Source organism: Rhinoderma darwinii, chromosome 1 (genome assembly GCF_050947455.1).
Source record: "Rhinoderma darwinii isolate aRhiDar2 chromosome 1, aRhiDar2.hap1, whole genome shotgun sequence".
Lineage (NCBI taxonomy): Eukaryota > Metazoa > Chordata > Amphibia > Anura > Rhinodermatidae > Rhinoderma > Rhinoderma darwinii.
The window spans coordinates 137,210,820-137,224,436 of NC_134687.1; the positions used below are offsets into that span (position 1 = coordinate 137,210,820).

Genomic DNA, 13,617 nt, shown 5'->3' on the forward strand with positions numbered 1-13,617 from the left:
ACTTCCAGGAGTCCAGGAGTCTATGGAGTCTGATAGTTGTTTGACGGGATCCTGCTTGTTACATGGAGAAAACTACGCTTTCATCAGTGGTTTTCTCTTATCGTATGTTACAACAGTGGCTCTGCATGACCAAAGTGGCAACAATTCTGCTTTTGTGCCAGCAGAGAAATTATTTTGTTAATCATGGAAAGAAAACCATGTTTTAAAAGGAATTTGATTTTAAATTCAAACATAGGGACACAATTTAATACTCTTTATGTTGTAGTTTCCTTGGCATCTAATGGTTGAGTCCGACACGGCCCCCTTAGTCCCTGCACTAGGTATAACACAATGTATTCGTTTTTCTTGAAGTGTTTCTTTAAACAAAACTAATGAAATTGACATTTCAAGGGACACATCTTTATAATAACTCTGTTACTTACTATCATGCTGTAGAGTTTATCTACTATAAACCATTAAAGGCAGCCTGTCAGCAGTTCTGACGCATCAAAACTGCTGACAGAGCGATTAAGGGGAGAGGGAGGGCATTGTAAACTTACCTTTTGCCTCGGTAAGGCAAGTTGCTTGACTGTGGTCGCAATGCCATTCTCTGCCCCGAGTGACGGCTCTAGCAGCCAATCAGGAGACTGCTGGAGCTGTCATTCAGAGCAGAGGAGCACTTGCACATCAAGTGCCCACCTTAATGGCACTTGTGATTGTGGTGCCGGGGGAATTAAACATAATTTTCTCAGTCATGCATATTGCATGACCGAGACAAAAGTTATGTCCCTAAGGGTATGTGCACACGCTAGCTGTCATTTACGTGTGAAAAGACAGACTGTTTTCAAGAGAAAACAGCTGCCTCGTTTCACACGTAAATGCTCCTCCTCGCATTTTGCGAGCCGTCTGAGACGCTCATAAATCTTGAGCTGTGCTTCATTGAGTTCAATGAAGAACAGCTCAAATTACGTGGCAAAGAAGTGCCCTGCACTTCTTTGCCGAGGCAGTCCATTTACGCGTCGTCGTATGACAGCTGTCAAACGACGACGCGTAAATTACAGGTCGTCTGCACAATACGTCGGCAAACCCATTCAAATGAATGGGCAGATGTTTGCCGACGTATTGGAGCCCTATTTTCAGACGTAAAACGAGGCATAATATGCCTCGTTTACGTCTGAAAATAGGTCGTGTGAACCCAGCCTCAGTCGCTCGTTCAGCAGTTTTGAGTCCGAAATCTGCTGACAGATTCCCTTTAAACTGTATTAGGCTCATTTCAGTCTTGGTACAGCTTTTCATGTGTCTTTTAGTCCAAAGCAGGAGTGTAGCCTAGAGGGAGGGGGAGTTATCAGCTTCATGCCCATTTTATTATTTTTCATTCCCATTTTTAGCAAAAAAAGGGAAAAAGAAAGTAGTGCGTGAATTAACAGTTATAAAATCCAATGGCTGCCATAGTTATTATGCATACATTATATACATATGTTTCGGTAAAATAATTTCATTACGATATAAGCTGAGAAGTGATGAATTATTTGTATTTCCCATTTAAGGGGCATGGGATGTTAGGTAAAAATTAAATGTTGTGACAGTCTGATGTGTTTCTGGGGCAGAAGTAAATGCTTCAATTTAATTATAAAGTGAATAGTTTGCAAAAAGCTTTTGTTTCTCTTGAACGTTTGTCGGTTCAGAAAAATAGGTTCTAATTTATGACAACTATGTGTTACATTGAGAACAGTTCCTAAAGTACAATACAGAAATCCGCATCATACGACCACCTTTCCATTTTAAGGGAACCTGTCGCCAGCATTTCACCTATTGAACTCTATTCACTCCTCGCTGGCCGCTGCTGTCAAAAGTTAATTGCCGTCATCCTCTCTCCTAAACTCCTCCTCCGATCGTAGATAACGGTCTGCAAAAATTTTGCACCTTTTATGGTAATAATCCGGTAGTCTCGTTCGTTCCTCTTCTTATTTGCGGCCACCGCCGAAAACTGGCCCGCCCTGAGTGCCGAAATCTAATCTGAGATATTGAGCATGCACCCGTCACGTATGGTCTGACACCCTTCCCTGCTTCGTCCGGGCCTCCAATCTAGTTACTGCGCATGCGGTGCTATAGTGTCCCGTTGTGCGCACGCACCAGAACAGGACAACGATGTGCAAAAGCGGTATTTCGTGTGTGCTGGGCGGAGGCGAGAAGCTTTCAATCAAAAGTAAGGAGGTGGAGGTTATCTCAGAAAGGCTTGAGGAATGAAGATTTGATTCTTTTCGACTGAAGATATGACTCTTTTATGCTCATTAGCATATGGCACAAAAACACTAGAAAACAAAATACTACAGGTACAGAAACTACTTAGAAGATAATTATAGGTTACATAAAAAAGATTTTTCACCCACTACAACCAGGTATTGCTGGTTTATTAGGTGAAATGCTGGTGACAGGTTCCCTTTAACACATCTAGTCCCAGCAGCTTGTTTGTAATGTCATCTTGGCACAAAGCGTGTGCTCATTCCTGCAAAATTGTAGCCTGCGATGGCTATTGACATTTTTCCAAACAGAACATCTGCAAACCAATAAACTGTAACATTTTTAACTATTTGAATGCAGTAGACACGGCATTGTCCTAGTATGATTGTATTTTTGATTACCAATTTAACCTTATTATATTCCGTTTTTTTCCATATCATTTTATTTATAATTTGCATCATTTCAACCTGTAAAAGTATTAATTGCATTGTAAACATTGGTATTGGCATTGCACACACAGGACATATAGTCAGTAAGGAATAGCATGTTATTTGTCAATCCATTCAAATAAACCCTATTACAAGTGATTGGCTACAAAATCAGCATCAAATTGGATTTTCTTCTGCTGGACCTTTTGGGGCCATGTGGTAGCTGGGGCCTATTATTGTGTCAGAACCTGGCCCACCCACCAGAGGAACATCTGGCTGGTCAGTCTGAATCTGAACTACATCAGACTGCAAAACAGTAAGTTTCCACTGGAGATATAGCTGATCTGAAATATTTATGATATTGACACATGTGATTCCTGTAAGGAGTCTCACATGCCCTGTTAGGATCTGGCGTGTCCATGTATTACATTGTGAGCCATTAATGTAAATGGCTGGTGTAATAAAAAGGAAAACCTGTGGCAACCAGCTGATTGATGGACCGGCCTCTATTTAAGATGGAATTGTCCTCACGATACAACACTTTAAATAGAGCACATGAGAGACTACAGAAGTTTCCCTTTGAATAATATTGCCCTTTAAAGGCTATGTACATTTTTAAAATCGTTTTTCTTTTTTTAATAAAAATGACTATCAGTGCGTTTGGTGCAACTTTCTAAATACTTTTTATTAAAAATAATTTTTACTTTGAGATACAGCTGCTTTGTATTCTGTATACAGAGCAGCTGTATCGTGCGCTAAGACTTGAATCCGTCCGGTCCGCCGGACTGACGGGTTCAGTATCAGTGGGAGACATGCAGGATCCCCCTGTAATCGATCACATTTAAGTTATGAATTTACATGTGATCGGTAACAGCTCGATCATGACCCGCTGACACTAAACCCATCAGTCCCGCGGATCTGACAGATACAGGTTTCAGCACAAGATACATTTGCTCTGTATACAAGATACAAAGGAGGTGTATCTAAAAAAAGTGTGACCAAACACAATAATAAACATTTTATTTTTTTTTTTTAATGGTATCAAAGGTGTACATACCCTATAAGTTGTGTCAGAAAATTATATTATTTGCAAAAAATTTGAATTGGTTCCACAAATCTGTTCTTTGCGTAAAAAATATCATTCTTCACAGAATGGTTTTCTGACTAATTCATTTCAATCTAATTTATCACAATATGAGTAAATTCTCTGAAAAGTTCAAGTCTACGTAGAGTGCATTACATTTAAGTGAATTCTTCATTCAGTCATTACTCATAGGCAGTTTTGCATTGCTTTATATATTGTAGGACTTTAGGCTAAAACAATCTCTTGGGCGCCTTTGGCTCCTAAGTCTAAAAGTTTAAAAGCCCAATTATATTTTTGGGTTACATTTGCGACAATTTTATTCACAATCTGGAGCCCTGTATTAGATATAGTCTGTTTCAATCCTTGGCAATTATGTCCAACATGGAATCTCCAGTATAAGAATTTTTTCAATGTAAGAATTTAGATCAGAATCAAGAGACAGCGTTATTTGTGTATCCAAGGCTTGACAGAATGAAGGTAAAAGATAGAATCTGTGTTGACTGAATATTCTGTACTGTTCTATTCTCTTCAGTATTTTATTTTAGTAGTACAGAAGAAAAACAGTGTGCATATATTGTCCTGCTATATGAGTAATGAGTTTGTCAACGTATGTGCTGTGTATAGCTTGTGACATTGTGGTATCTCTCATCAAACTGATCATTCTTTAATATGAGGTGCAGATAAGCCTTAGCTTTAGAGTTATATTTCCATTTATTATTTATAGGTCCTCAGTTGTTCGAGGAACAAAGTGATCTGAAGGAGCTCCTTGAAAACCTTCAACAAAACACTCATGCCAAAAAAAGGAAGAATGTCGAAATCATGTGGATGGCGGCAAACGTAAGTTTTGGTTAAACATGTTCAGAGCTATGTCAGGGATAATAAGCATGTGGTCCCTAGATCACATGGTTGGTTTACCCCCAATATTTAAACCATCTGAAACAAGGAAGCCCTTCTAAAAAAAAAAAAAAGTTTGGCGATATTCACACATGAGGTTTTGTTTTTGCTTTTGTAGTAATTTAGCATTTCTTTTACATGATAGTTATAAATTTCATCTTCATAACTAAAATGAATAAAACAATCACAGCAAAAAAAGCCTTTCAGAAATTTAGCATTTGTATATGTTTTTTGCAGTAAGCAGTAAAAAACATATGCCTTATTTGTATGGCAAAAACGTGTGTAAACTCTTAGTCTTTTATTAGGCCATGTTCATGTCACGTTTGGAGCCTTCCATTGGAGCCCTCCCTCACTGTTGCCACAAGCAGGCCTTTAGAACACCCCCAGACTCTGGAGCTCTCGGTGGTGGAGATGCCCCAGGGACCCCTTGAAACACCAGAAGGAGGGGATAGGGAACCTGCAGGCTCTGGTCCCCTTGTGACCTCCTCCTGCATGCTGTCACAGCTGCTGGCGTTTGATGTCCCCTGCCCTGCTTCTACCCAAAGTGCTTTTCTGCCTGGGGACCCTCTAGGGACATAACTGTCCAAATATGGACTATTACCATATATGGACAATGGTTCCCTGGCAGCTCCAATGACATAACTATCCATATATGGCAACTGTCCATATATGGAGAGTTACGTCAGGAGCTTCCCCAGGGCTGGAGTCCCTGGATAGAGCATCAGGATTCAGAAAGGAAAAGTTCTCTGAATCACAATGCGAGGATTCTGGCTGCTTTGAACGTTCCAGCGTCTGGGGATTACCGCAGCTTGGATCTTCCCTCCAGCTGAAATGGCGAAGGATGCAAAAAGAGGGGGTGCCTTGGCACCTCCACATACTCAGCAACTTTGCTGGGTAGTTCACATGTATACTCAGCCAGCCAGCCAGCTCAGTAATAGGAGAGGGTGGGGAGAAACCAGTAAAGGGGAGGGCACAAAAACCTGCCAACTCCAGTGGATCGGACAGTACCACTACAGGGCATGGGAGACAACGATTTCTCCCATGCTAACTCGTGCAGTGCTGTAAACTGAAGAGGAGAGGGCAACTTCTGCACCCAGAAACAACTTTGCAGCCACTACACACAACTCTCCACAAAGGGGAGCTCCAGTAATAAACGTATATATGCCCATATATGTACAGTTAACAATGGCCTGTGTCATACAGTGGCATCCCTCACCATAGACTATTATGTCATCGGTTAAACATATACTTTTTTTTTTAACTCCGGAGGATGGAATAGTGTAGTCTACTATCTATTTCATATTTTTTTTTGCCTTATACTGACTTATACCAGCCAGACATATATATATATATATATATATATATATGGCATCTGTTTGCCAATGGAGCCCTATAGACACGTTTAGCATTGAGTTTTCCCAGCATCCCATAGAATGACAACGTAGCATGAACAATGCCTTGCCTCGACGAGAATCAACTCACTTGAACTCAGTTGACATTATACTCACAAGTACCATTTATGGAGGGTTCTTGCTACAGTTTCTGCTTCAATTTTTGTGGCTTTTTATTTATTTAATTTACATAAAAAATTCTGGCAAAAACCATGACACAACAGGTAGTGTTAATTTAGCCTTGAAAATCAACCTTCAACATATTCAAGAGGAGACCCATTTGTTGCATGTAATGAAGTGATCACAATGTTTTTGTGGACATTTTTTAAAAGATTTAAAAACAAAATGCTTTCTATTTTCTAAATCTAATTAAGTTGTTTTTGAGAATTTATACATGACCTTTGTGTTATTTTCTATATTCACACTTAGCAAAATGTATTTCTATCTGAACAGAGGGAATTTTTTGCCCAGATAACCCTAAAACTGCAGTGGAGATTTGTTTAATATGTTCTGGTGCTCAGGCGTGAAATTTTGTTAATTGCAGTTAGATTTGTTGCCGCATTAAGGAAGGCTGAAATGATTCTAATTGCCATTTTCAAGAATGAACTATAAAGCAATCTCTAATAAATTGACTGTGGTGACCGCAGTAATGACCTGGAAACATTGTTTTACATCAATAATTCCCAAAAATATTAACATAGCGTACATAATGGTGCCATTTTCTCAGTCTCTTTTTCTTATGCTGGAAATGTATCATAAGCTAAATACATAGTCTAGTTACATAGTTTCATTTACATGTTTCTGTTCTTAGATTTTTTTGTAGTATTCAGTCACTTGGCCTAATAGGGACTTACTTATAATGCTAGAATTAGCTCATGATTGATGAGAAGTGTACATTGCCAAGTTAACTCATGTTCTCTTTATATGTACAGATAAGTAATACAAACATTTGCTGCCAGCTTGTCCTGATGACATTTATTGCTTGTCAATGTGCAGACCTCTCAATACATAATTATTGCTTTGTGAATGCAGCAGCTCTAGATGGAACCTATGCCTAATACCTCATCCAGCTTTCACCAAGACTAATGGATGTTACTTAAGTCTTCATAAATCTCTGCCTATGCCTCCTATATGTCTATCTGTCACACTGGTACAAGAAAGTAATATTACTATGTAGTGTATATTAAAAAGGTGCAGTCTCATGTATATGGAGACATCTATTTGTATTATAGTAGAATTGATTGTTCCTCAATACCAGTTCTACACAGGCGGTCTGCAGAGTATTATCACGCTGCAGACCATACAAGAGTACAGCACTGATCAGACCCAGGCACAATGCATAACTATTAAATCCAGTGACTCACAGGTAACATCTTTTCTGACTGGACTTATTTACTTTGCTTTTCTTCTCCATCCAATGCAGACCAACATGACGACTATTTCCGACAACTGCAGAGTTTGCTTCCAAGATATCTTTGACCCCTTGCCTCTGCAGCCTATCCCCTCCCAAGTATCAACACAACCCTCCCATTCTGCTGCCCCCTTTAATACTGCTTTCCTGCTGCTACCAGCAATACTGTGTCCATGGCTGCCCGAGGTGCCCACTTTACTATGCATACAGATTTGTCCAATGCTCCCAAATACTAAACTGCCAAAATAGTGCCTAAGGAGATAGTTGAAAGCAGGGGCTTAGCTAGAAAAGGCTGGGTCGCATAGCAACCTATTAAATTAGCCCCCAGAACAAGCTCTATGAAAGTTAGGGTGAGAGCACAATTGCAGGTGATGTATTTTCTGATTGACACAGTTAATTTTCCTTTTCTTCTCCATCTGGTGCAGACAAAAATTACGACTTCTCCCGTGAACTGCAGAGTTTACTTCCCAGACGTCGTTGACCCCTTGTCTCTGCAGCTCTTCCCCTACCTCTACAGCTACAAGAAACTCATCCATCCTGCCATACCCTTTAACACTGTTATCCTGCTGCTACAATGCTCCAAAATACTAAACTGCTGAAATAATAGTGCCTGAGGATGTGGATACAGTTGAAAGCAGGGATGTAACTAGATAATGCTGGGCTTCATAGTAAACTTTTGAATTGACCACCAGAGCAAGCTTTATAAAAGTGAGGATGAGGGCAAACTTGCTGGCTGAGTCATGGTAAAAGTAAAAAACAAATTTCCTGTGAATGTGCAACTCCCGGCATGAATTTACTAATGATCAAAGCATGCTGTGAGGTTTAGTTCTATAATCAATGGTACCTTACACTCTCAGCCACTCAGCCGCTAGTAGAAAATGTAGGATGACGGTAAGAGGAAGCCTCAAACCCCAGAACAGACCCCAAACCAGAACCCTAATTAAATTCAGACCATAGACCAGACCCCAAAAATATATTTATACCCCAGACTAGATCCCAAAATGTATTCTAACCCCAAACCAGACCCCTAATATTTATTGACCCCAGACCAAAACCTTACATTAATTCAGACCCCAAACTAAAACTTTAAATGAATTCAGTCCCCAGACCGGACCCATAAGTATATTCAGACCCCAGAGAAGACCCCTAAATTAATTCATACCCTATATCAGACCCCTATATATATTAGACCACCATCCACCCCTTAATCTACCCCTGCTTCATAGTACACCGATAATTCAGTAGTCATTGTATGTGACCTGGTATTGGAACCTTTTATTAATATTCAAGTAGCTTCCTTGTAATTGATGTTAACTGTCCAGCAATTTGTTCATTATGATTAAGTCATGTTCTTAAATACACTGGCCACTTTGTGCTAATCTTATGGTTCTGTTGTACCTGCTGTAATGTAATCCTTGAAGATTAAATTAAATGGTCTAGAAATGACTGAACTAAACTTCTTAAGAAAAGAACCTTTGAGGGTGAATGCCTGCAGGAGTTGTTTCTTTATCCAGTCATTGCTCTCCAAGAAAGTCTCCCACTCTCTATTGGTAATGCCTACACACTTCAACAAATAGAAATGCTAATACAAGTGTTCTATCCAATTTACAGCTCATTTAGACATTTATATATCTCTCTTTATTCTGCCCAGGCTGCTACAGTAAAATGTAATTTCATCTAATTTACAAATGTGCAGAATCTTAATGATACTGTATGAGTGAATGCTTTAATGACAGTGTCTTTTTTGCAATATACAATGAAGGCCAGACTAAGACCTAACAGATCTTGGTACTGCACTGCAGACTTTGTTGGTTGATATTACAGTCTATGATTCTAAATAAACGTTATAAAAATGTCAAAAAGATCACAAAGTTATTTTGAAATAGTTCTTAACAAGGGCAGACATACCATATGTGCAATCTATGCAGCAGCAGGGGGGCCCAATGGGTAAGGAGTCTAATGCCACCTTAAAATCAGCTTTCTACTATCTATTAGTTTGCATGTAATGGACTGAACTAAATTGTATGGCTCACTATTAGTGGTAATTTCTTTCAGAGATAAGAGTGCTTTGTGATGAGCTATTGGAGAAAAGAAGCCCACATATTGGTCTTGCTCATGGGTACTTTGCTGTCCTTGTTCACCCCTGGTTCTAAACATTGTTCTCTGTCGTTTTTTGTATACATCAAAGAACATTAAATAAGTTTCAAGTGTTTACTTCTTCTAGTAAAGAAGGGTTGTTTTTGAGGTAAAACCCAATGGGCCTCATGTATGGATAAATTCTCCACATGAAAAGCATATACCCATATACTCTACAACTGTGTAAATGGTGGCACAAGATTTTTCAACTCTCTATTTTCCTAGAAGTCAATATTTCACCCCTCATTTGTGCATTTGATATGAGCATGCACCCAATGTGATGCCGGTATGTGTATATAGGTTGTGTGTATATGTATAGATTATGATATGGAATAGATCTGTATATGCTATATATACATAAGTTGTGTATATGGCTATTGTATAGGTTGTATGTTTTAAAGCAATTATATTATTATTATTAGGGCTCCATATAGCAGCATGTTTTAAGTATTGCATAGCAATATTATGGCACTGTATGGTGGCATTATTTGGGCATGTATATGGTATATGGTACTATTCAGCAAATTATGGTGCTATTTTATTATTGTATGGTAGTTTTATTTTGGTACCATATGACCGTATTTGTAGAATTCCCTCAATTCTAATCTGTTCAAGCCACATCTATTGCAATAAAACGAAACACACTTTGGAAGCAGCGCATGCTGTCACCTTGCGGGGAACTATATTTTACAGTAGATTGCTGAATTACTATCTACATTAATATACATATTAAAGTTCTGGACCCTATTTTTTTTAACTGAATTTTTCACTAAAAAAATTAATATTTTTTTTTTAAAATGCTCTATAACTTTAAATAATCACTGTTTTTTTTCCATTTTTATTGTTAATAACATGATTCCATGCTTTCAACTTACAAATCTGAAATCAAAATAAGCCTTGACAATTGTTGTTTGAGTCCTTATAAACAATAATACTCTTTTTGTTTTATCGTTTTCTAAGTAAATTATGCTTTTTACTTAAATGTCTAGGACTCTCAAGTGCTGATCAACAAATAGTACTTTCTCTGAGAAGACAGAAGGATAGTTTCTATAGCTATCTTCCCTTTTAATAATATACCTACCTACAGTATGACACACAGAGTACAGCTTTCTAACCTCTTTCCTTTTGATGCTGTGCAAAGCCCTTTTGCATTGATGTGTGGTCATCTAAGAGCTTGAACTCTACAGAATGAAGAATGAAGATCAGCAGTGTATGACATAAGGTCTCCTCATACACAGGCAACTTGAGAAAAGTTTCCTTAGAACAGTGGCACTGAGAATGTTATGCATCAAACGTGTGTTAAAGATCAAGCAAGTCCTCCAGTAAAACCTGAAGTAACTACACTGTATATGTCCACAATGATACAATATTTGAAATCCAATTGTCTTTTACATCACTCATGTATCTGCTGTACATATTTAACTCTGTATATTAGAGCTATGTATCTTTTTCTCTTTATACAGGCAATTACATGCCTTTATTTTTAAAAATGATATACTTGTATCCTTAGATTTGCCGGAAAATGAATGGGGTTCGATTTACCTGCTGCAAAAGTGCCAAGGATCGGACTTCTATGTCAGTCACTTTGGAGCAGTGCTCTATCTTAAGAGATGAACATGACCTACACAAAGACTTTTTCATTCGGGCTCTTGACTGCATGAGGAGGTGTGTATGGATATTTATGTTACTTTAGCTTCTCTCGTGTATTGTTAGCATGTTTGTTAAGACATTATTTTTAGTTTGTACACTAATGAGCAAATTAAACTCAGAGGAAGAAATAACTAAAAGAACAATACATTTAGCACTCAAAGCTCTAGCCCAACAAGTGCCCATCAGTATCCTTATCTTTGGTAGGTACAGTACAAGTATCTGACACAGCTGTATCAGGGAGGGGAAAGACAAGCCCAAGAAGGGGTTTAACGTAATGAACAGTAAGACTAAACAACTTCTATAACTAACATGATCATTAAACCTCAGTAATTTGTCACGTTTACACTATACAAGTGCAGAAAGTTTCTCCAAGAATGTTTTTTTTTCTATTTAGTTGCAAATTATGCTCTAAACTGAAAAAATTCAGGATTGGATATTATTAAATAAAAATTCATTACAAACTAATGATTTATTTGGGGTCAGATTCAATCGAATTGGCCGTACGATTCGATCCAATTAAATTCGCTGCAAATTGCCCTGACAACTGGTAATGCCCGACGTTGCTTCTAGCAGCATGTACAGAGCCATTTGTGTACATGCTGCTAGGGACAACAGCATGCTCTACCTGGGGACTCCAGCCCTGGGGAATCTCCTGATGTAACCGTTCTGTCAGGAGCTTCCCCAGGGCTGGAGTCCCTGGGCAGAGAATAAGGAGTGTCTGGCCCCAGGAAGCTCCTGATGTAACCATATCCCCAGGGGCAGAGCATCAAGATTTAGAAAGGGGCTGCTACAGCTCTCCACAGCACGCCTGTTGCCCCTAGCAGCATGTACACAACTGGTTGTGTACATGCTGCTTGGATTATGGACACGTGGAGCGGAGTGGAGAGCGTTTAGGCAACATATCCCACTGTATACTGTGGGATATGTTGCAAAATGGTGTCCGGCGCTCATATGCTGGTTGCCATTTTGCCACGATTTGTGTGCCGTGAACCACAAAAGTTAAAGATTTCACCGCATCAGAAGCTATTGGAAAATTAATACTGAGTTCGATTAGTTTAGAATATATTTGCTCATCTCTATTAACAACCACGCGTCCAAAGTTCCCAGCAGCAGTCACAGGACAGGCCGGTGATCATCACCCCTAGTCAATGCAAGCTGGTGACACAGCTGTATTAGTGAGAGGAAGACCCACTCAAAGAAGAGCTTTCATTTAATTACACCAAGGATACATCAAGTTTTGTCATAAAAATGTTAAAGATTAAACTAAATGTAGTTAAGGCTTTGTTGACGCTATAAGCATTTTCCCGTCCTTCAGTTTTTTTTTGGTTTTTTTAACTCAAGAATAGAATAGCCTGTAGTGCTGTTCTTGCCATCAAAACACAGGAACCCTGACTGAAACCTGAAGGACTCCATTATAAGTCAACAAGATTTGTCAGGATTCATTGGAATCCGTTTGGACCTATCAAAGCTGTCATTGGTCCTTTAAAGGGTACCGGTCAGAATTGCCCTAACTATGGGCAGCATGAAATAGCGACAGGTGCCCTCACTTCAATAAAGTATGTTTTACTCTGAAGTGCTGTGTAGTTTCAAAGGAAACATAGTTGTAATAAGTGCTGGGCTCAGGAAGAAGTGTCTGAAGGGCGGCTATCCTCCAGCTTATACATGCCCAGCTTGAGTGACCGGTCTCTCCCTATTTATGTAAATTAGAATGCTGTGTTTAAAATTATGTTTTCTAAACCTGACAACCCCATTAAATATATAAATATATGTAATGCATTCGACATTCAGAGAAATAGTTTTCAGAGGATGGAAAGGTTCTCACTTGTAGATGAGGAGCACATTTGAAGAAATAGGAATATACATACAATATATACTATTATTTTTCATTCTTTATAAGTTATGTTTACTTAGTGTAATGCATCACTTCCTTTCCCTGCGTAAACTTTTCCAACATAAAATGCAACCTAATGCCTTCATACTGTAGGACAATGGTCTCCAACCTTAGGCTCTCCAGCAAAACTTCGACTCCCAGCTACATCTACAGTGTAGTTTTTTAATGGCTTCGAACAGCCAGAAAGCCATGGGTTAGAGACCACTACTTTTTATTTATTTTTTATTTTTTTAATCATATCAAGCGCATTTCATTATTAAATGTATTCGCTTATTTTATTTATTTTTTTCCATAAATGAATAGCTAACCTTTCTCCAGGACACCACGTTCTCTATTGATGTACACTTGAAGCCAGTTTTAAAGCAACCTAATGACTCCTCAGAAATAAGCCTGTCTTCTAGCAGCATTTAATAAAATGTTCCCTGCGTTTCTTGACAATTAAAGGGATTTAACTTTTAGGCTTGATTTGAATGCATGTTATTTGCTCTTGCAAGTCACGAAATGCTGTAGTC

General features: G+C 38.7%; 1 protein-coding gene across 4 annotated transcripts in view; it reads left to right on the forward strand.

Moving 5' to 3' along the window:
* The window catches only part of INPP4B (inositol polyphosphate-4-phosphatase type II B), a 622,734-nt gene that overhangs the window by 593,191 nt on the left and 15,926 nt on the right, over positions 1-13,617 (forward strand). For all 4 annotated transcript variants that reach the window (XM_075860411.1, XM_075860409.1, XM_075860408.1 and 1 more), the window contains 2 exons: positions 4,457-4,569; positions 11,075-11,229. In XM_075860411.1, coding sequence (XP_075716526.1) covers positions 4,457-4,569; positions 11,075-11,229 — 268 coding nt within the window. The remainder of the gene's footprint in view (positions 1-4,456; positions 4,570-11,074; positions 11,230-13,617) is intronic.